The 18,643-nt window shown below is 36.9% G+C and overlaps 1 protein-coding gene across 2 annotated transcripts in view; it reads right to left on the bottom strand.

Annotated features, from left to right (window-relative positions):
• Positions 1–7,418: 7,418 nt before the first annotated feature.
• The window catches only part of LOC129746164 (uncharacterized), a 48,492-nt gene continuing 37,267 nt past the window's right edge, over positions 7,419–18,643 (bottom strand). The window contains exon 7 of one of the 2 annotated variants that reach the window (XM_055739682.1): positions 7,419–7,807. In XM_055739682.1, coding sequence (XP_055595657.1) covers positions 7,656–7,807 — 152 coding nt within the window. In that variant the 3' untranslated portion in view covers positions 7,419–7,655. The remainder of the gene's footprint in view (positions 7,808–18,643) is intronic. The other variant, XM_055739683.1, reaches the window with a different exon arrangement.

The raw sequence follows: 18,643 nt of genomic DNA, 5'->3' as shown, positions 1-18,643 counted from the left end.
GCAGAGCAAACTCGACGACCTCACCGAAAGTTCCAAGGCAGCAGGTCTCAAAGTCAATGTCGTAAAGACCAAGTCGATGGAGATCAACACAGAAAATCCCTTCAGTTTCGTGGTAGCTGGGCAACAAATGGAGAAAGTGGAGTGCTTCCAGTATCTTGGTAATCAGATTACGCCTGATGGTGGTACCAGAAAAGACATCGAAACACGGATCAGAAAGGCCCGATTTGCGTTTGCGAGTCTCCGAAACATCTGGCGGTCACGCCAGATCTCTCTACGAACAAAAATCCGAATCTTCAACTCAAACGTCAAATCCGTATTGCTGTACGGGTGCGAAACTTGGTGCACATATGCGGTGACGACGCGAAAACTGCAAGTATTTGTAAACCGCTGCCTGCGGAATATCATCCGCGCTTGGTGGCCTGGCAACTGGATCTCAAATGAGGAACTACATCGCCGGTGTCATCAAAAGGCGCTAGAAATCGAAATTCGGGAACGTAAGTGGAGATGGATTGGGCACACGCTGCGAAGAGATGAAAACGAGATTTGCAGAGAGGCGCTAGGTTGGAATCCAGAAGGTCATCGAAGAAGAGGCAGACCCAGAAATTCGTGGCGGGGAAGCCTAGCCGCTGAAATCCGAACTGTCGACGAGAATCTTGACTGGGACCAGGTGAAGACGCTGGCTCCGGATCGTCAACAGTGGAGGTCTTTTACCACGGCCCTATGCACCGGAGGATCGGCGCGGGATCATTAAGTAAGTAAGTAAGTACATTAGACTGAGTCGATTTGAGGTCATTTTTGAATTTTTCAAACCCTGGGGTCTAAAATGCTTCGTCTTGGTCCAAAGCACATCCATGAATGAACTTTTAGGTTTGTAGGGGAAAATTGAATATTTTGTACTGAAAAATCAACATCATTTTTGTTTTTTCTGTGAAACCGAGCCAGCTGACAGTTTTTGTGCCAATTTATAAAATTCTGAAAGGAAATTTTCCGCTGAACAACTTTGTACAATATCATAATTTCGTATCTCATTAGGCAAAAAAGTTATTAGCTGTTTAACAGAGGTATGTCTTTTCGCATTGATTAACAATAAATTCAATTGACATCACTCCTGGAGTCTCCCGAAGTGTAGCATGAAAAGTAGCCATGCAACACCTCGCCAGGCACCCAGCAGGGATGTCAATTATATTTTTTGTTTATCGATGCGAAAAGACATACCTCTGTAAAACAGTTAATAACTTTTTTGCCTAATAAGATACGAAGTTACGGTCTTCTACAAAGTTGTTAAGCGGGAAATTTCATTTCGGAATTTTATAAATTGGCACAAAAAACTGTCAGCTGGTTCGGGTCCACAGAAAAAACAAAAATGATGTTGATTTTTCAGTACAAAATATTTAATTTTCCCATACAAACCTAAAAGTTCAAATTTACTCATATAACGTTACTTAAAAATTCTGCAAAAAATCATGGATGAGTTTTGGACCAAGACAAAGCTTTTTAGACCCCAGGGTTTGAGAAATTCAAAAATGACCCCAAATCGACTCAGTCTATTGGAACATGGAAGTTTTCAGGGACGAATAATCGATTTCAGGTATCAAATTTATGTAAGGGGTTGGCAATAGCTTCGTTGAATCGTAAGTAGAATTTGGGGTCTACTGGAAACTAGTCAAAACCGATCCAGCTCAGCAGCAGACCATAGCCGTAGAAAGAACCGACTCATGGGGGGGGGGGGGGGGTGGTTTTGGTGACTGATTTTTACCCCAATGATTTTTTTACCAACAATGTACGAATACAATAAAAATTTAAAATAAATTATGTTTGTGACTATATGATGGATCATTTTTAAGTACTTTTACATTAAAAGTTTTCATATAAAATCGAAACTTTAGAAAATTGGTCCTTAACCTAAAAGGTGAGCTTAATTTGCTTCATGTAGGGTTAAAATCTTCGAATTTGTTTACGAGTCTGGTAGGAGAGCCTTCCATTTCTTAAAAAAAGCTTATTCTACACTCAAATCAATCATGCCCAATCTTCAAAACTATTTTATAAATTCAAAGATTTTTAACATTGATAAAAATAAATCAAATTTAAAAAAAAGTATAAGATTAAAATTTTCAGATTTTCGGATCAAATTTGCTTGGGATAAACTTCAACCAAATTAATGATTTTAATTTGCAATTTGGCTTTAAAAAAGATTTGAAAATAAACACATTGCGCACCAAAGAGATATCTCGTTTATCGCATGCTGCTAATATGCTCCATTACAAAGGAAAGTTCAAATCTTATGAATTGAATAATGAAACCTCATTTTACAAAATTTAACACAACACTTCCCGTTACTTAAATTAATTAAATTAACAGTTTTTTGTCTATTGATTTTTGGAATAGAAAAAGCCAAATTTTGGTGTGTGTTTATGTGTTAATAATGTTAAACTATACATCGATAAAATATAAAACTTTCGGCAGATTTTTGTTTTTGTGAAGATCAGGTACATGATTCTTTAACAGACAATATTTTTCATAAAGAATCAATTGCATAGTGAAAATCCTGTTGATGATTTTTAAAATAATATTTGGATTTTTCGCATAAAACAAAAAACTGAAATTCTACTTTTTATTTGTGATTTCCAGCTGAATTGTGTTTAAATCGAATTTTGATTGAAAATTTGAAATCTGGAAATCAAATTAACAAGCAAACTTAAGTTCATGATCTTTTGAATTCCTCAACCTTTTATGTTGATTATAAAATTTATTTAAAAGCTAAATCTTTTTCTGAATTTTGAATCTGCATTCTGAATCTGAGTTCTGAACCTGAATTCAAAAATTGCGATTTGAATCTGTATCCGAGTTTTCATACGATTTCTGAAATGTACAAAAAACATGATTTGCGAATCTTATACTAGATCAGAATTTTATGAGCCAAGTTTTTGAGCACTAATTCATGAATCTATTATTTAAATTCTGTTGTTCTGGTTTAATCTAAATTAAGTATTTTAATTATTTATTTTAAATCTGTATTGTGAATCTGAATTAAAATATGAATTTCAAATGATCTCAATCTAAGTTTTCAATTTTGGATTGTCATATCGAAGCTTTAAATGTTTTAATTTTTTGTAAGAATTAAGTTTAAGAACTTCGCATTTGAATATTTTTTTCCTTTTTTCATATTCGGAAAACTATTATCAAATTATTGAATATGCATTTGATCTCGAAAAACATGATTGAAAAACTAAATTTGAACCAGGATTTCAAAGCAGCTTTCATTTCTAATTTCTTATGATTATTTGAACTGAAAATCAAGAATCCTGAACTGGATACAGAATCCGAAATTCGAAAATTGGAATAGAATTTTGGTTACGAGAGGTATGGAATCGAAACCTCCGAAATAGGTTTAATTTAATTTGAAATTAAACATTCAGACCTGAGTTTCTATTGATATTTTAGAAAACTTTGAAAAAGTGTAGCAGAATTTTGAACTTGGGATGGGTTTTTGAGGTTTGAGCATTAGTTTTTAGTCTAGATTGTTACTCTTGATTAACCTTACTCTTTTATCATAATTTGGTTCAGAATTTAAAATTTTGAGTGTAGAGAATAATACTTCGCTTGCTTTTTTGGATCTTCATGGGGGGGGTTTAACCCCCAAACCCCCCCCCCCCCGTTCCTAAGGCCATGACCCAGACAACCATTTGGTAGGTATTTCGAATTTGCAACACAAATATACGTGCTTATATATGTGCTAATACGTGTAAACATATCGTATATAATGCTGCAAAACCAGTACATATGTACGTATCATTTTGGAGACCATATAGGTACATAACAACATATATTTTAATTTGGATTATATTGGATTACGATTTGCACGATTTGTCATGCGAATCATTTACGACTACTCTGATTCTTTTTGGAATATACTATGACAGTTTACATTATCATATAGATGATTGAGGTTGTTATATTGTAGGTCTTCGCTCAATATGCGATTGGGAATATCTATATATAAGACACTTTTCGTAACAACATGGAAAGTTTGATGCCTTATTTGGTCGTCTTCTGCGACTTGAGTGCAGGACTCTCATTTTCCGTCAGTTGAATAAAAACAAGATTATTTCAAAGAAATGCGTTTTTTGCTGTTAAATTCAAGTTTATATAAGTTATTGTAGTACCTGGACTTGATCCCCTGACGATACGATCTGCAGCTCATGATGGTGCTTCGACGCTATCTGGAATATATAAATTCAAGGAGATTTGCTTCAAAGGCATTAAACCAAAAGCAAATCGTATATTATGAAGCCTCCTTAAATACGATTGCAATCATCGATGTCTCATTATCATAAACGATTTCATTGACTTATTTGTATTCTTTTACGATTTTGATGGCAATACGTTTTACGAAAATCAGATATGCAAATAAATTTGCAAAGGTATACGATTTCATGCACATTATTACAAATCAATGCAGTTATATTAAGGTTGCCAGAATTTTTTCCACTCCCATCCGGGCCTAGCAATTCCGGGCATTTTTTCAAAAAAACCTGGCAAAATCCGGGCATGGATTTCAATTTTTCAAATCCAAAAACCGGGCAAAAACCGGGCAAAATTTAGGTGTTATTATATATAAAAGCAAAGAAAAATGCAAAAAAAATTAAATTAATATTTTATTGATGTAATTGAAGACTTCCAAAAACTTTTTCGAGCACTTAAATATTTAAAGGTTTATAAAAGTAAATCAGCGAAATAATTTGAAACAACCGTTGAAAATTTCTATACTGTTAATCGATTTTGCTAAAACTTACTCTAAATCTTTGATTTTTTTTTGGTTTCTTTGTGAAAATTGTGAAAAAATCCGGGCAATATCCGGACTTTTTTCACGATATCCGGGCAACCGGGCCGGGCCGGACTTTCTCGAAATTTTGCATCAAATATCCGGGCAAACCCGGATAAAACTAGGCAATCTGGCAAGCTTAAGTTATATACGATTGTATAGCATATATCTCCAAGTGGCAAGCAGAGTTGCGAGTTTATTTTCTGTTTTTCAGTTTACAAGTCCTATCTTATTTTACACGGTTTATATTTCGATTTTCTCGAAATAAGACGATTTCGAAAACAGGTTCTAGACATTCCCGCTTTTTTCCCAAACCACTCTTGGGTGGTAAATAGATTCGAACGTTGCTTCCCGATAGAAACATTGGCCGGAATAGCCACTTAGAGACTCTGCGGAAGTTCCGGAACAACCGTGGCTCAAAACTTAAAACAAATCAATCCAAAACAAATCTTTGAGCTTCCCGATCACACTCAAATCACTTCAGAATTGTGTTCAAACTTCTTTTAAACGATTTCGTTTTTTGCACCTACACAACAATCGTTTAAAAAAAGAATCCAGTGTGCTTACAAACAGGTACGACATTAGATACAGCATCGGCCTGGATTTCGGGTAGAAATGTTTCACCGCCGCGCTGAATGTGAACACTCTAGGAAGAACTTTTATTACCAGCAGATACCTTAGCCTACTTTTGTATCGCTAAACTAATCGACTGTCTGTAGGTACCACTCTTCCGAAATTTTATATTTTTTTCTTTTTAAAATATAATCTCTCATTTTAGCAATCTTGTTTGATAGAAACACGTACTTTCTGCTGAGATCTAACACCTGGTTGTTATGATAATATAAATCGTATTTCATGTTAAGAAAAATCTTAATTTCGAATTATTTTATGCATAGCACGACAAAATCTGTCAATCACGGCTGATCATCGTATATCGGTCGTTTACGGATTTTTTTTGCGAATTTTCGTACACTGAGGTTGAGTTCATATGAACATAAATATGAGTCTCTCTTCTTGTCGTAATAAAATCATGCAATGCATTTAAATACGATAAAGAATATGCATGACCGTGCTGATATACGAAAATGAGTTTAAATAACATTCTATATGATATTATTTTAATTATTTCATGAATATTCAATACGGATCTTAAGAAATCTCTCTCAGATTATTTATAAGAGCAATAGATACATAACAGCTTTAATCATGTTAAAAAAAACAAAGACAACCACATATAGAATCTCGATGCAACTTTAGGTTTCCTCCAAGAATTTCTTTTTTTCCTAACTCTAGTCGTACATCTTTCGAAGATATAATGGCTAGCATCTTACAAATACTGAAACCACCAACCCGCAGAAAGTGTTCTAATATGTATGTCGTGACCGGAATTTGATTTCATGCCTGCTGGCTTGGAATACTTGAAGGCTATCCTCTATGCCACGAACTGCGGCTTTGAAGCTGTTGACGTTTACAAGTTTAACAAATTCGCTACGTAACGATGAGCAAAATTTGAGTAGGAATTTGTAACTTTGAGTTGAAAACGATTTGCTTGGCATTTTTGAACCCTCAACCCCCCCCCCCCCCCCTCACCTCCTCTCCGTTCCTACGGCTATGCAGTGTGGTATGTCAAAATTTTCCCATTGTGCAGTGTGATTTTTTCGATTCGCTTCCAAATAACATCTCCTTTCTAAGCGGTAGAAGCACGTGAAATATGCGATATATGAATGCCCTTCTGCCCTAGTTTTACTTTCTTGCAAAAGAAAAATGTGTTTTCGGAAACTGTTAGCAGCATCCCAGATAAAAAAAATTTATTCCATATCATAGACCTTGGGGTTCTAGAAGAAGAATTTAAAAAAATTCGCTACAATAATCTTAAATCAAATATCAACCAAAAGCCATCAGCTTCTTTAGCGACAGAACCTTCTTGGAACATCTCTCAACAAGTGTCGTTCCAATAATAACATCTCTACCCTTATCCCAATCGTACCCTTTTTGCATCCGTCTTTTCTGTAGGGTGTTGTTGCTCAATGATGATGATGATGATGATGGTGGTGGTCCGTGGTTGCTCTCTGGTTTATGTCCTGCATCCATTCCTTGCTTCCTTTCCACGTTTTGGGGTGCGGGAAAAGTCATAAAAGCAAACCAGCAGCCAGGCCGTTTAACCGCCAGGAGGGTTTGTTGGTTGGCTGAAATGGAATACAGGGCAAATTAGATTCGCCCTGTCAATTAAAACCGAAGGGATCCAAGCTCTAAGTGAGAAAACGTGGGCTTTCGCTTCCGTTCTGATCTAACGTGTTCTGTCGTCGTTAAACTCGGAAAGCCGGAACCCTCTACGAAAATCGAGGGCGTACGTTTGTTTGCGGTTTACATGGATGAATCCAGTTAAAATTCAAAACACTTTGCTTTCGGCTGCTGTAAAAATCTTGCTACTCCGGAGGGTGTCATAATGTGAGATTTGATGTTTTGACGCGCAGATCTTTGCAGCAGGACCAGTCTGTGAGAATTCTCGGGGGAGTCTGTTTGAACGAAAGAAAAACTTTTCGAAAGGCTGAAGAAGAATTGATTCACTGGAATGTAATCCAGTAATCTTGCAGCTGTTAACTGTAAATAGAACACATCTGCCATAATCATGGTGTTGCAATTATGGTTATTGTTTATGGATGCAATTCGTTCGGAGTTTATTGGTACTTTGGGAAATGGGATTCACTTGTTCCTAGAACCGTTTTTCTGCTTTATTATCCGCACCGAATGCCTTAAGCCGAAAACTGCTTAGATCGAGTATATCACAAATGAAAATTAAACTTATTTTCAAAATCCTATACCAAGAGGGCGATTAATCCAAACCCTTCACTTTGGTTTTGAAATCGGCGCAGCGAGGGAAATCGTCCGGGGCCTTCAGCATCTGGTCGGTTTCGCCTACTTGCAGCACCAGTCCCATTCCGTCTGCCAAGTGCCACTCGAAGTGGCAATGTATTAACCAGAATCCTGAAAACAAACATAATAAACATCATCCGAAAGATCAAAGCAATCGAAATATTTCTTTTAATTCAACCACGGTTTAAGAAATGTTTTGATTCAGTAGAATTATTCAACCAAGTAGGCTCACAAAACATAAATTGGAATTAAAGCATGGATCACTACAAATCTGAACGCATTAAAACGGGTCTATCTCGGAGCTATATAAACGAAATAAAAATGTTTTGTACTTGAAATGTAGGGTTTTTATTGCCATTTAAAGGAAAAATAAAAAAAAAATTATTCCGATGTTGTTTTGATGAATTTTCGAACTTTTGGTTGAGTATCACTCATTATAGTTTGAACACCCTATTCGCTGACCTCAGCGGCCATTTTGTTCCACAATCTCTTCATCTCCGTTGCTTCCCGAGTCGTCCTACCATTCTTCTTCATCTTCTGCTTGACAATTGCGCAAAATTTTTCGATAGAGTGGAATTAAGGGCAGTTGGGTGGGTTGATGTCCTTTTCGACAAAATCCACCCGTTGGCCCAATACCACTGTAGAACCTCCTAGCTGTAGTGGCAGCTTGCCAAATCTGGCGAAAACTTAACTAGTCCTTTGTGAGATCTAATGTACGAAAAAAAAAAGTTTTTCAGGCATTCCTCCTTGTAAATTTCGGAGTCCATGGTCTTGTTTTTCACAACACCCGGAATTTTTCGTCCGCAGCTGCAAATACCTTGCCAGATCAAACACTTTCTTGCAAACTTATCAGCAAAAACGAATTTGAAGTTGCCGGGGACATCACCATGACCAGTGCAGTGCACCACTGCAGTGGCTTTACATAATTTTTGGCCAGAAAGCTGCCCAAAATCCATCTTCACGTACGTTTCGTCATCCATGAGGATGCATCCGTCGAACTTCGTTGGAATCTTCTTGTATAACTTGCGGGCACGTCCTTTGGCTACTAAATTCTGCTTCAATGTCCGGTTTGGTTGCTTACTGGTCCGATAGGATCGTATTCCTTCGCGTAGACGAATTCTGCTGACGGTGCACCGGTCGGCGTTGAATTTCTTGGCAATGTCATAGTCCGACTACCCTGTGTTTTCCTTGATCGTTCTCAACACCTTCAAATGCACTTTCCGATCCTTAATTCCACTCTGACGCTTGGTATGAACCTGCCGATCTATAGTACTCATCTCACGGAAACGTTTGAGAACGCTACACACGGTTGATTTGACCATTTTTAACGATTTCGAGATTTTTGAACCCGACCACGTCGGGTTTTTGACGTGGGTGTTCAAAATTTATTTTCATCTCGCGGCTTCCATCACGTGTAACTTTTTTGAAACAAAACGAATCGTAATGAAATTTTCAGCACTAATATAAGAAACATTCCTCTACAAAGTGCTGCCAAAACATTCCAGATCCGACAACTAGGAGCACTATGGTAAAATAAATAGTGCGTCCAGATTTGTAGTGATCCATGCTTTAGAAACCAGTTAAACATGAGTGCAATACAGGTAAAGGTCATAAATCTCGGGTTTCAAAAGAAGTGTACAACAGTTTGATTTTATTTTCCTGGAGTAAAGAATTCAGGACACAACATTTTTCTAACACTTGAAAATTAATATAGCTGGGAAACTGAAAACTACTCAACATAAATTATTTGGTTGAAAAAACGCTTCAAAAATATCGTAGTTTTGATTTTAATCAGCAATCTGGCTGTAAGAAGGCCTACAAAATTCATTAGGAACCTGCTGTTCGGCCCGTAATCATCTTGATATGGAAAAATTATTCAGCGAAAATATCTTTTAACGTCAATTGGAGAATCAACTAAAAAAAGCCAATGGCTGCTCGATGTTTGGCAAACATTTTCACCCTCTGCGGTTTATCGATCTTATGCCACGGTACGCAGAACCAACTATGAAGGCTGCGATGCTATGCAAATTTGTCGTTCTTAAGCGATCAAAATGCTTCTCCATAAACGAAATTATTTAAAATTAGAAGGACCGGCGAATTGAATATACCAACTACCCTTACCAATTAAAATGACTCGTAAAGGAGAACTTTCTTATTACACAATATTTCTAACATCAGGCATAGTTATATAACCTATTATAGAATGTTTAAATCGTGAATCTTTATTCCACAAATAGAGCATTTCAAAAAATTATTAAGAAATTCAATCACATTATTAAAGGGTGATAAGGTCAAAATTTGGTCAAGGGGAAACGCGTGTAAATCGGTGAAATCGTTTATTTAAAAAATCAAATTAAATTTCTTTTTCAAGTTTAATTAGTAGGGGAGAGTGGGGTATCGTGGGCCATGGGGAAACGTGGGCCACTTTTAATTTCTCAGATGTGTGTTGAGATAAAAATCTCAAACCAACTGTCATCGCCGTCGCTTTGCGTGAGCATATATTCCTATATATTGTTGAATGAAATACGCGTCGTATGCTTCTTTTATTTATCAAGCTAAAAAAAGTTAGAAAAATTTACTTACTGAATTAAAAAAACACCTGCTAATTTCATCGATGGGGAACCTAAAGTGCATAACAAAAATATGCTCATACCCTTATGATCTTAGTTTTGTCATGATCTTTCACGTGGAAAAGGAATTTTTGATGAAACATCAATAAGTCACACAAACGCAACCAATTTGCAAATCATAGCTTGTGGGGAATCGTGGGCCACACATCTTGAATCACCTATATTTTTATGTTTTTATACACATTCAGAACTTAAAATACGTTTTACCTATCTGCAAAGTTTTCTTAAGCCAAATGAAGAGTTATGAAAAATATTTTGTCCATCTATATAAGAAATTTTGCTAAAACGTTCGCGAGCCAGGTTTTGGAATCTATGCGATCATACACAGCTCTCTTTTTTATTTCATCAACTGAAATTGCTTTTAAATAACGAAATGAATTAGAAAATCACAGTTTTGGGTCAACTCATAAACTTTGCATGTTATTTGGTCAATTTGGTTTTGGTGGCCCACGATTCCCAACCATTTTGCAAAATCCAAAAAATATTGCTTTTTTTCAAACAGTCAGAATTTGGGGAAAATAACTTTTTAAAAATTAAAAAAAAAATCCTTATGATACCTTGAAAATGTAGAAAACCATACCATTTTTTATTTTCATTTTATCTTTTATAATAAAGAAGTTATGAAACAACGAAAAAAATTGGCCCATGATTCCCCACTCTCCCATATAAAATTCAGGAAAAATATTCAGTTAGGCTTCCAAATCCGAATTGCCGGGCCTTACGTTTAACGCCTGCCATAAGATTTTGTACAGCCACCTTGTCCACCTTCTTCGCCGCAGAAAGCCAGTTCGCCTTGAACTGCTGCACGTCCTTAGCAGTTTTTTGGTCTTCTTTAGGTTCCGCTTGACAATAGCCCAGTATTTCTCAATTGGGCGGAGCTCTGGCGTGTTGGGAGGGTTCTTGCCCTTGGGAACTGTGGTAGAGTACAGTTGGATATGTTGGAATGTTTTAAAGATATCGAATAAATTATCAGAATAAGCTGAGGTTTCACAATTGAACTATTTAGATGCATTAGACTGATTGAAAATATTGATCTATCGATTGAGTTATACTACAAGACTCCAAAATTGAGTAGTCCTTGAACCAGATTGAAGTAAAATCTCTGTTCGTGTACACGATTTGTTGACCCATAAATTTATCGTTCACGTGTCAAAAGAAATAGGATGGCAGCGTAGTGTTAGTGTAGCATATAGCTTAATAGTAACACACACCATGAATCGCGAATTGTACAATCGTTGATACTTTCGAGGACGCATTAAACGATCATTCTGTAAACTAGTTTCGGTGAATACAGTTGCCCAGAAGAAGGGTGCGATGTGTCGGCGAACGGGAACGAACCAGAAAGTTACTTCTGGTTCACCACAGGAACCACCTGCACGTTGTTGGCGGCGTACCATTCCATGGCCTTTTTACCGTAATGGCAAGATGCCAAATCTAGCCAAAACAGTACGGAACAACCGTCCCAGCAAACCATTGAGCACTGACATAAGCCACTAAAAAGCCACGAAACAGCATTTCAGTGCCTATTGGCTGTATATAGTAGGTTACAAATGCCAGTAAGCCCTGTGACATTCAATTGACATTCTAGCCCTACATAAGCTAAGTGAGAATTTTTAAACCCTGTAACCGGCTTGATAGGATGACATTGAAAAAAAAAACAGTGGGTTATATTGCAAACCCATCTTAACAACAATCGTTACCGTTTCCGGTCCAACATACTCGTGGAATCTATTCGCGTTAAGAATCGAAATGAAAAAAAGGGTTTCAAGTAGTTCAGAAAGCTCACGATCAAGCTGCACAATCTTCGATCAGCCGATGGCGCCGATAGATCCTTCGAAGCTGCTAAAAATCCGTATGAACCATGAAACACCTCCCAGGTCAAAATTGTTTGCCTAACACCAAATGGAAGGAGTTATTCTACTAAATTAAGTGCAAACCAACAGATTCGCGTCCGCTGGAAACTTAGGTTGTGGCTGATTCTTCTCCAAAGTGTGCTACCGTTTTACCCTGGAGAAACTGATTTTTATGGGAAGAAATGAATTTTCTGCTGCTGCTGAAATTTTTAGTTTCTTTTTACAAGCAATTAAATTAAAGTTGATTTGTGTTTTTGTTTAATACTGGGAGAATCGGGGAAAAATATTGAAATATATGTATGTAACTTATGAAATACTTATAGAAACAAATCATTCATTTACTTATCATTTAATAGTTTTCTTTCTTCCTTTGCTGGCCTGTTATGAAAAATGTTTATAAATTAAAATCAATAAAATAAGGCAAAAGGACATCAAACCAAAATTTTAATTTAAATATGCCAAATTTACCACGGTCGGTCCATCGGTGAAATGGTTGAAGGGACAGGGTGGTGATGAATGTTAAGATCTTATTGGTCAAGAGTTCGATTCCTATGTTTATGTAATAAAATTCCACTCTACAAAAAAATCAACAGCCGGGAAAAGAAGGAGTGAGGTAGATGGGAAAAAAAAGATCGAGAAAAAAAGACAAAACATGCACTTCAGATTTTTTTGTGTTTCTTTCTACCAGTGGGTTGTACCCACTGGAAAAATATTTTGACAGATTTTGACAAGCAGTATATCGGCCAAAATACACCCCAAAAGTGGCTTTTGGGCAGCCCTATAGTTGAATATAGAGCTTTCAGGCTTTGTAAGCAGGTTCTAAATATATTCGACTATAAGGCTGCCCAAGGGCCATTTTTTACGGCCTAATGGTTACTTGGGGTGTTTCTTCAGGAAAGGCAGCAGACGTTTATTCAAACACTCTTTCACGCAAATTTCTTGGTTAACAATCCCGGTAGCTAAGAAAGCGCTGCTTTTCAAGCCACAGGTACAGATGGCTTGCCAAACCAGATATTTCTTCGCAAACTTTGACAGTTTCATGTGCTTGAAAATATCTGCTACCTTTCCCCTTCCTTTTGCCATATAAAACTCCTTTCCCGGAAGCTGATTGTAGTCGGCTTTGACGTAGGTTTCGTTGTCCATTACCACGCAGTCAAACTTCGTCAGCATCGTCGTGTACAGCCTCCGGGATCGCGCTTTGGCCGTGGTATTTTGTTTATCATCGCGATTTGGAGTCACTACCTTCTTGTAAGTCGATAATCCGGCTCGTTTTTTTGGCTCGATGCACGGTTGTAGACGATACACCCAGCTTATTTGCGACATCTCGGAGAGAGAGGTTAGGGTTTCGCTTGAAATTACCGGCAACTCTCTTTGTCGTCTCAGCGGCTTCCGGTCTTCGATTTCCCCCCGATCCACACTTCCTGGCTGTCGACAAACGTTCCCCAACACTTTAATTACATTTGTAACGGTTGATTTGGCAACTTTTAGCGATTTTGCCAGCTTTGCGTGCGAGTAGCTCGGATTTTCGCGATGCGCGAGCAAAATTTATATGCGCTGCTCTTCTTCCTTGGACGGCATTTTGACAACTGAGAGTGAATTCCAAAATCAAAATAGGAGCAACATTCTACCCACACACACACCTTCAAAATGAGGGTTGTTCAGGTTTTTGAAATGCAAAATTGAAAGAAATACGTCGAGTTGATATTGACCAAATTTTGACCGTATCATCCTCTTTGCGCATATAGGAAAACTTTCTCCTACTTCACAATCTGATGGATTATTTGTTTTTAAACTGGTTCTAGAAGATTTTGGCGTCCTGAATTCGAATCTTAAGTCAGATTTTGTCTATTACATCCAGTTTTACTGATTAGGCGTTTAGAAGTTAAAAAAAAAACAGTCCTAAGATAAATCAATCATTTTTATCATTTTATTGTTTTTTACTTTTTGTTGAAGACTTCAAAACTTGAAAATATTTAAAGTTCAACTTGGTTTGAAATTTCATTTGAATTCCGTTTCAACAGAACGGGAAAAAAAATAAAAAAGATACCTAAATAAAAAAATTTTAACTTCGAATTCAAAATGACTTACTGTCTTCGGGAAAGTTGGTTACTGCGTGAAAACTTCAATGTTTTACCTCATGTTTTATTCTACAGTTTTTTCGAAAAATTGCACAAATTTCTTAAATCAACCTACTTTCAAAAGTTATTCCGATTACCAGAGGTGGTAGAAAAAAAATGTATAATTGTATATTTGGATTGCGCACCTCAGAAAAATTTGATTTTTTTGCTTTGTGCTGTTTCACCTTTACCTTTAAAAATACTTGTAACTAAATCAAAATTCATTCAAACTATAATATTTATCTTAGATAATGTGACGCTCCTTTTTTTTTAAAAAACAGGATATTTTACGAAAAAACACAGCATGTTTTCGCCTAAAAATCAGTTTATTGCTTGATGTTCAAAATATAAGCATAGAAAAGGAATGAAAGATTGATTTTTGTTTCAAAATCAGAAACTTAGGCAAATGTACTTTTTATCAAAATTAATTAACTAGAGGATAAATGTCTTGAAAATATGATTGACGTATGCAAACATTCGTTCACATTTCTATAGAAATCGAAATTTTTATTTCAAGTTTATAAAACTGTGGTTGCGTATCTCTTGCTACAAAATCTTAAAACAGCTACCACTTTTAAGCTTAACTTCGCGAGAACTACTATGAAAATTTTTTGAAAAAGGTCTTGATTAGTATCTAAAATATTACAGTTTGAATCAAATATCAAATATTTAAAAAACGCTTTGTTTCGTCAGTTAAACGTGTGATAGCTGGTCAATCTTTGATAGAAAATATTAATAAATTGGTGCACAGCAGGAATGATCGAACAAAGGCTTTAAAAGTGATACCGAAATAACTCTTCATCTTCTTTCATTCGCTGCACTTAAACTTTTTTTAAAGCTGAAACAGCACTAAAGTTTGGCTTTATTCAGCTAGCAAGCTGATACAGCAATTCACTTTAGCTCAGCTTTTGTTTAGCGAGTTGTGGTTTAAAATCGCTCAAAACATTTGTTGGGTAAGAGATCATAAAATTGAACTTTCAAAGGCTGGTTGGTGTGTGAATGGATTAACCCGATACCGCGTCATTCGTCACAAGCGTGCAGCGAGTCGGCCAGTGAGGCAGTCGGCCAGCAAGCGTGCTAACCGGGTAGCACATAGTTTCCTCGGTAGTTCGAGATCGGGTTGCTCACTGGTGTAGCTTCCGGGTTGCAGACCTCCGGACAGGTCTGCACATTTGGCGACCGTGACAGGTAATTTCTTGTTACATAACATAAAAACAAGAAATTATAAAAACCGAAAAAAATACCGATCCGAAAAAGTAAACAAACGTGGTCATCGATTCACGCTGAGTTTATTTTCATCAAACTTCATTGAAAATCAATCAGTTTGTTAATTACCGTGATAAAATGAGTAGTTCGAATACTCATTAAGTGAAATGTAGTTGATTCAAAAAGCAACGCTGTTGAATGATTTCCGGCGGGTTGTGAATTAATACCGAAACTGGAATTGGTGAATTAAGCATTGAAGTTTCGTTGAGAAGACAATATGAAATCAGAATTAAATTTCAAGCAAGTCGTGAATACAGCTTGATCATGTTCACAATTTCAAGCGGGTTGAGAGGACAGCTTGAAATTGGAAGGCGAGTTGAGAGGACAGCCTGAACGTATCGATAGAAATTTCAAGCGAGTTGAGAGGACAGCTTGAAATTGAAAGGCGAGTTGAGAGGACAGCCTAAACGTATCGATAGCAATTTCAAGCGAGTTGAGAGGACAGCTTGAAGTTGAAAGGCGAGTTGAGAGGACAGCCTGAACGTATCGATAGAAATTTCAAGCGAGTTGAGAGGACAGCTTGAAATTGAAAGGCGAGTTGAGAGGACAGCCTAAACGTATCGATAGCAATTTCAAGCGAGTTGAGAGGACAGCTTGAAGTTGAAAGGCGAGTTGAGAGGACAGCCTGAAAGTACCGATAGAAATTTCAAGCGAGTTGAGAGGACAGCTTGAAATTGACAGGCGAGTTGAGAGGACAGCCTAAACGTATCGATAGAAATTTCAAGCGAGCTGAGAGGACAGCTTGAAATTGACAGGCGAGTTGAGAGGACAGCCTGAAAGCATCAATAGAAATTTCAAGCGAATTGAGAGAACAGCTTGAAATTAGAAGGCCGGTAAAGATGACAGCTTGAAATAAGATTGAAATTTAAAGCGAGTCGAGATTACTACTTTCAATTTGGAAAAAAATCGTGTTGACTTTTTGAAATTAGTTTGAAAATCTAGCGAGTTGAGAGAACAGCTGGAGAAATGATGCAACTATGAGCGTGTCGAGGGGACAACTTGAAAGGAGGAAGAAAGGGACAGTTTGAAGATTGCTATAATAAGAATGAACCATAAAGCGTGTCCAGGTGATAGCTCGTATAAATTGATGAATTGATTTCCTGCGAACTTACAGGATAGTTTTGAATTGACAAAACACAATTCAAAAGAACAGTTTTCCCATTCAAGGAATAAATTTGAACTAAACAGTTTGATATAAGAACAATGGAACGTTTTGAGAGAGCAGCTCGACAGGATTTCAACTGAGTAATAACTGCTCCTGGAAACGAAAAGTATGTTGAGAGGACGGTTTCGGTATCTCATTGAAATAATAATCAAGTTGACTGAGGAGATAGCTTGAGATGAAAGAAAACAATGAGAAAGTCTAGAAAACAGCCTGAACAAATAGTTTGAAATTTCAAGTGCGTTGGGTTGAAAATTGAAAAAATTAAAAAAATGTATGTCGAGTTTTAAGGGTGAATAGCAAATCTTGATAGCATCTTGAGGGATCAGTTATAGTTTCTTAACGCGCCGAGAGGTCATTTCGTAATTTTACCGATTTGAACCAAGCGGGTTGTAAGAAAAGTTTGAGAAAAAATACAAGATGAGTACTTACAATATACAAAAGTACAATACAAAATAAACCATCTTTTGTGCGTGAGCTTTGAGCTTATCCTCATGAATTTGGATCGAAATACACAATTAGCTCATAAAGTATCACAATTAGAAATTCATCTCACGGGTTTTTCCCCGATAGTTCTAATCGAAATATCGCGATTTAATAATATTTTGATGCAGTTGATAACTGAAGCTTAAACGCTGGTAGTTTACAATCTTGCCAACCAGAAATGGTAAAAAAAAGATCATATCAATTCAACAAACACTTTGGCAGTCGACAGCCCTTGCTGTTGTCCGGTACCGATACTTGGAAGATGTTTGTTAGACGTCTGGTCAACATGATATATCGTCAATGAATGTCGCCGGCGCTGATTTAAACAAAAACCCCGGTTTGACGGTTCAGCTACAATAGCTAAAATTCCCGTTAAACTTAGATCTGACATCTTCATACTAACTGCCCGCAATTAAATTTTAAAGTTTCGTGATATGCAGTTAAAACGAGAAAATGAATACAGAAATATGGAAAATAGGTTTTTTCGATTAAACTCAGATTTCAAATGAGAAATCGTTGAATTATAATACCATTTTACAGATTTTATGTTAACCGTGTATCAAATCTGTGGAACGCAAACAAAAATTTATGCAATGGGCGATGGAAGCGAAAAGTTATTCTTTCTCTCCTTAAGAAAAACGCCTTTAGAACTGTCAAAAGTTGGGTGAAATTATAGCTGCATCCCACTTGCACTAATGCAAAACCATCACCCAAATTCGTCAGCGCTTCCATCGCCTGTATAGAAACAAACGTGTGACTTTAAAACCACTACAACCCAACTTGCATGCATAGTGTTATAAAATATCTATTTGAGTTTTTCATAGTTCGCAATTTTTTGAATAATTGTCGCTTAGCTAGTCGATGATCAAATAGAGATCTAATTTCATCGAAGTGTTTAGGATGATATCGTTCAACGGAAATTGAAAGAGAGGTGGAAATGAGAGGTGGAAAGCATCGGCCACGAATTGTAGCGCAAGTTGATTGTACCCACTCCACATCAGTCCATCGATAGGATGCATGGCAAATGCCAAGTAGACGAGTTTCCTAAAACAAAAACAAACTTATTGTCGATTTGCATTTTTTTTTTGTTAACATAATAAAAAGAAACGATTTCAAAACAGTTTCTTTTTCATTTTGTTTAGGATAGGAGGGGGATGTGTGAATGGATTAACCCGATACCGCGTCATTCGTCACAAGCGTGCAGCGAGTCGGCCAGTCAGGCAGTCGGCCAGCAAGCGTGCTAACCGGGTAGCACATAGTTTCCTCGGTAGTTCGAGATCGGGTTGCTCACCGGTGTAGCTTCCGGGTTGCAGACCTCCGGACAGGTCTGCACAGTTGGGTTTTGGAAACAAAACTATAATGTCTTTAAAATCATGGATTAGTTTTAGTCCGTTTAAAATTTTAGCTAATTACAATTGAGTTAATTATATTAC

This window comes from Uranotaenia lowii, chromosome 2 (assembly GCF_029784155.1).
Source record: "Uranotaenia lowii strain MFRU-FL chromosome 2, ASM2978415v1, whole genome shotgun sequence".
Taxonomy (NCBI): Eukaryota; Metazoa; Arthropoda; class Insecta; order Diptera; family Culicidae; genus Uranotaenia; species Uranotaenia lowii.
Note: the sequence above shows the minus strand (reverse complement) of the source record. Positions and strands in the feature narration are given on the sequence as shown.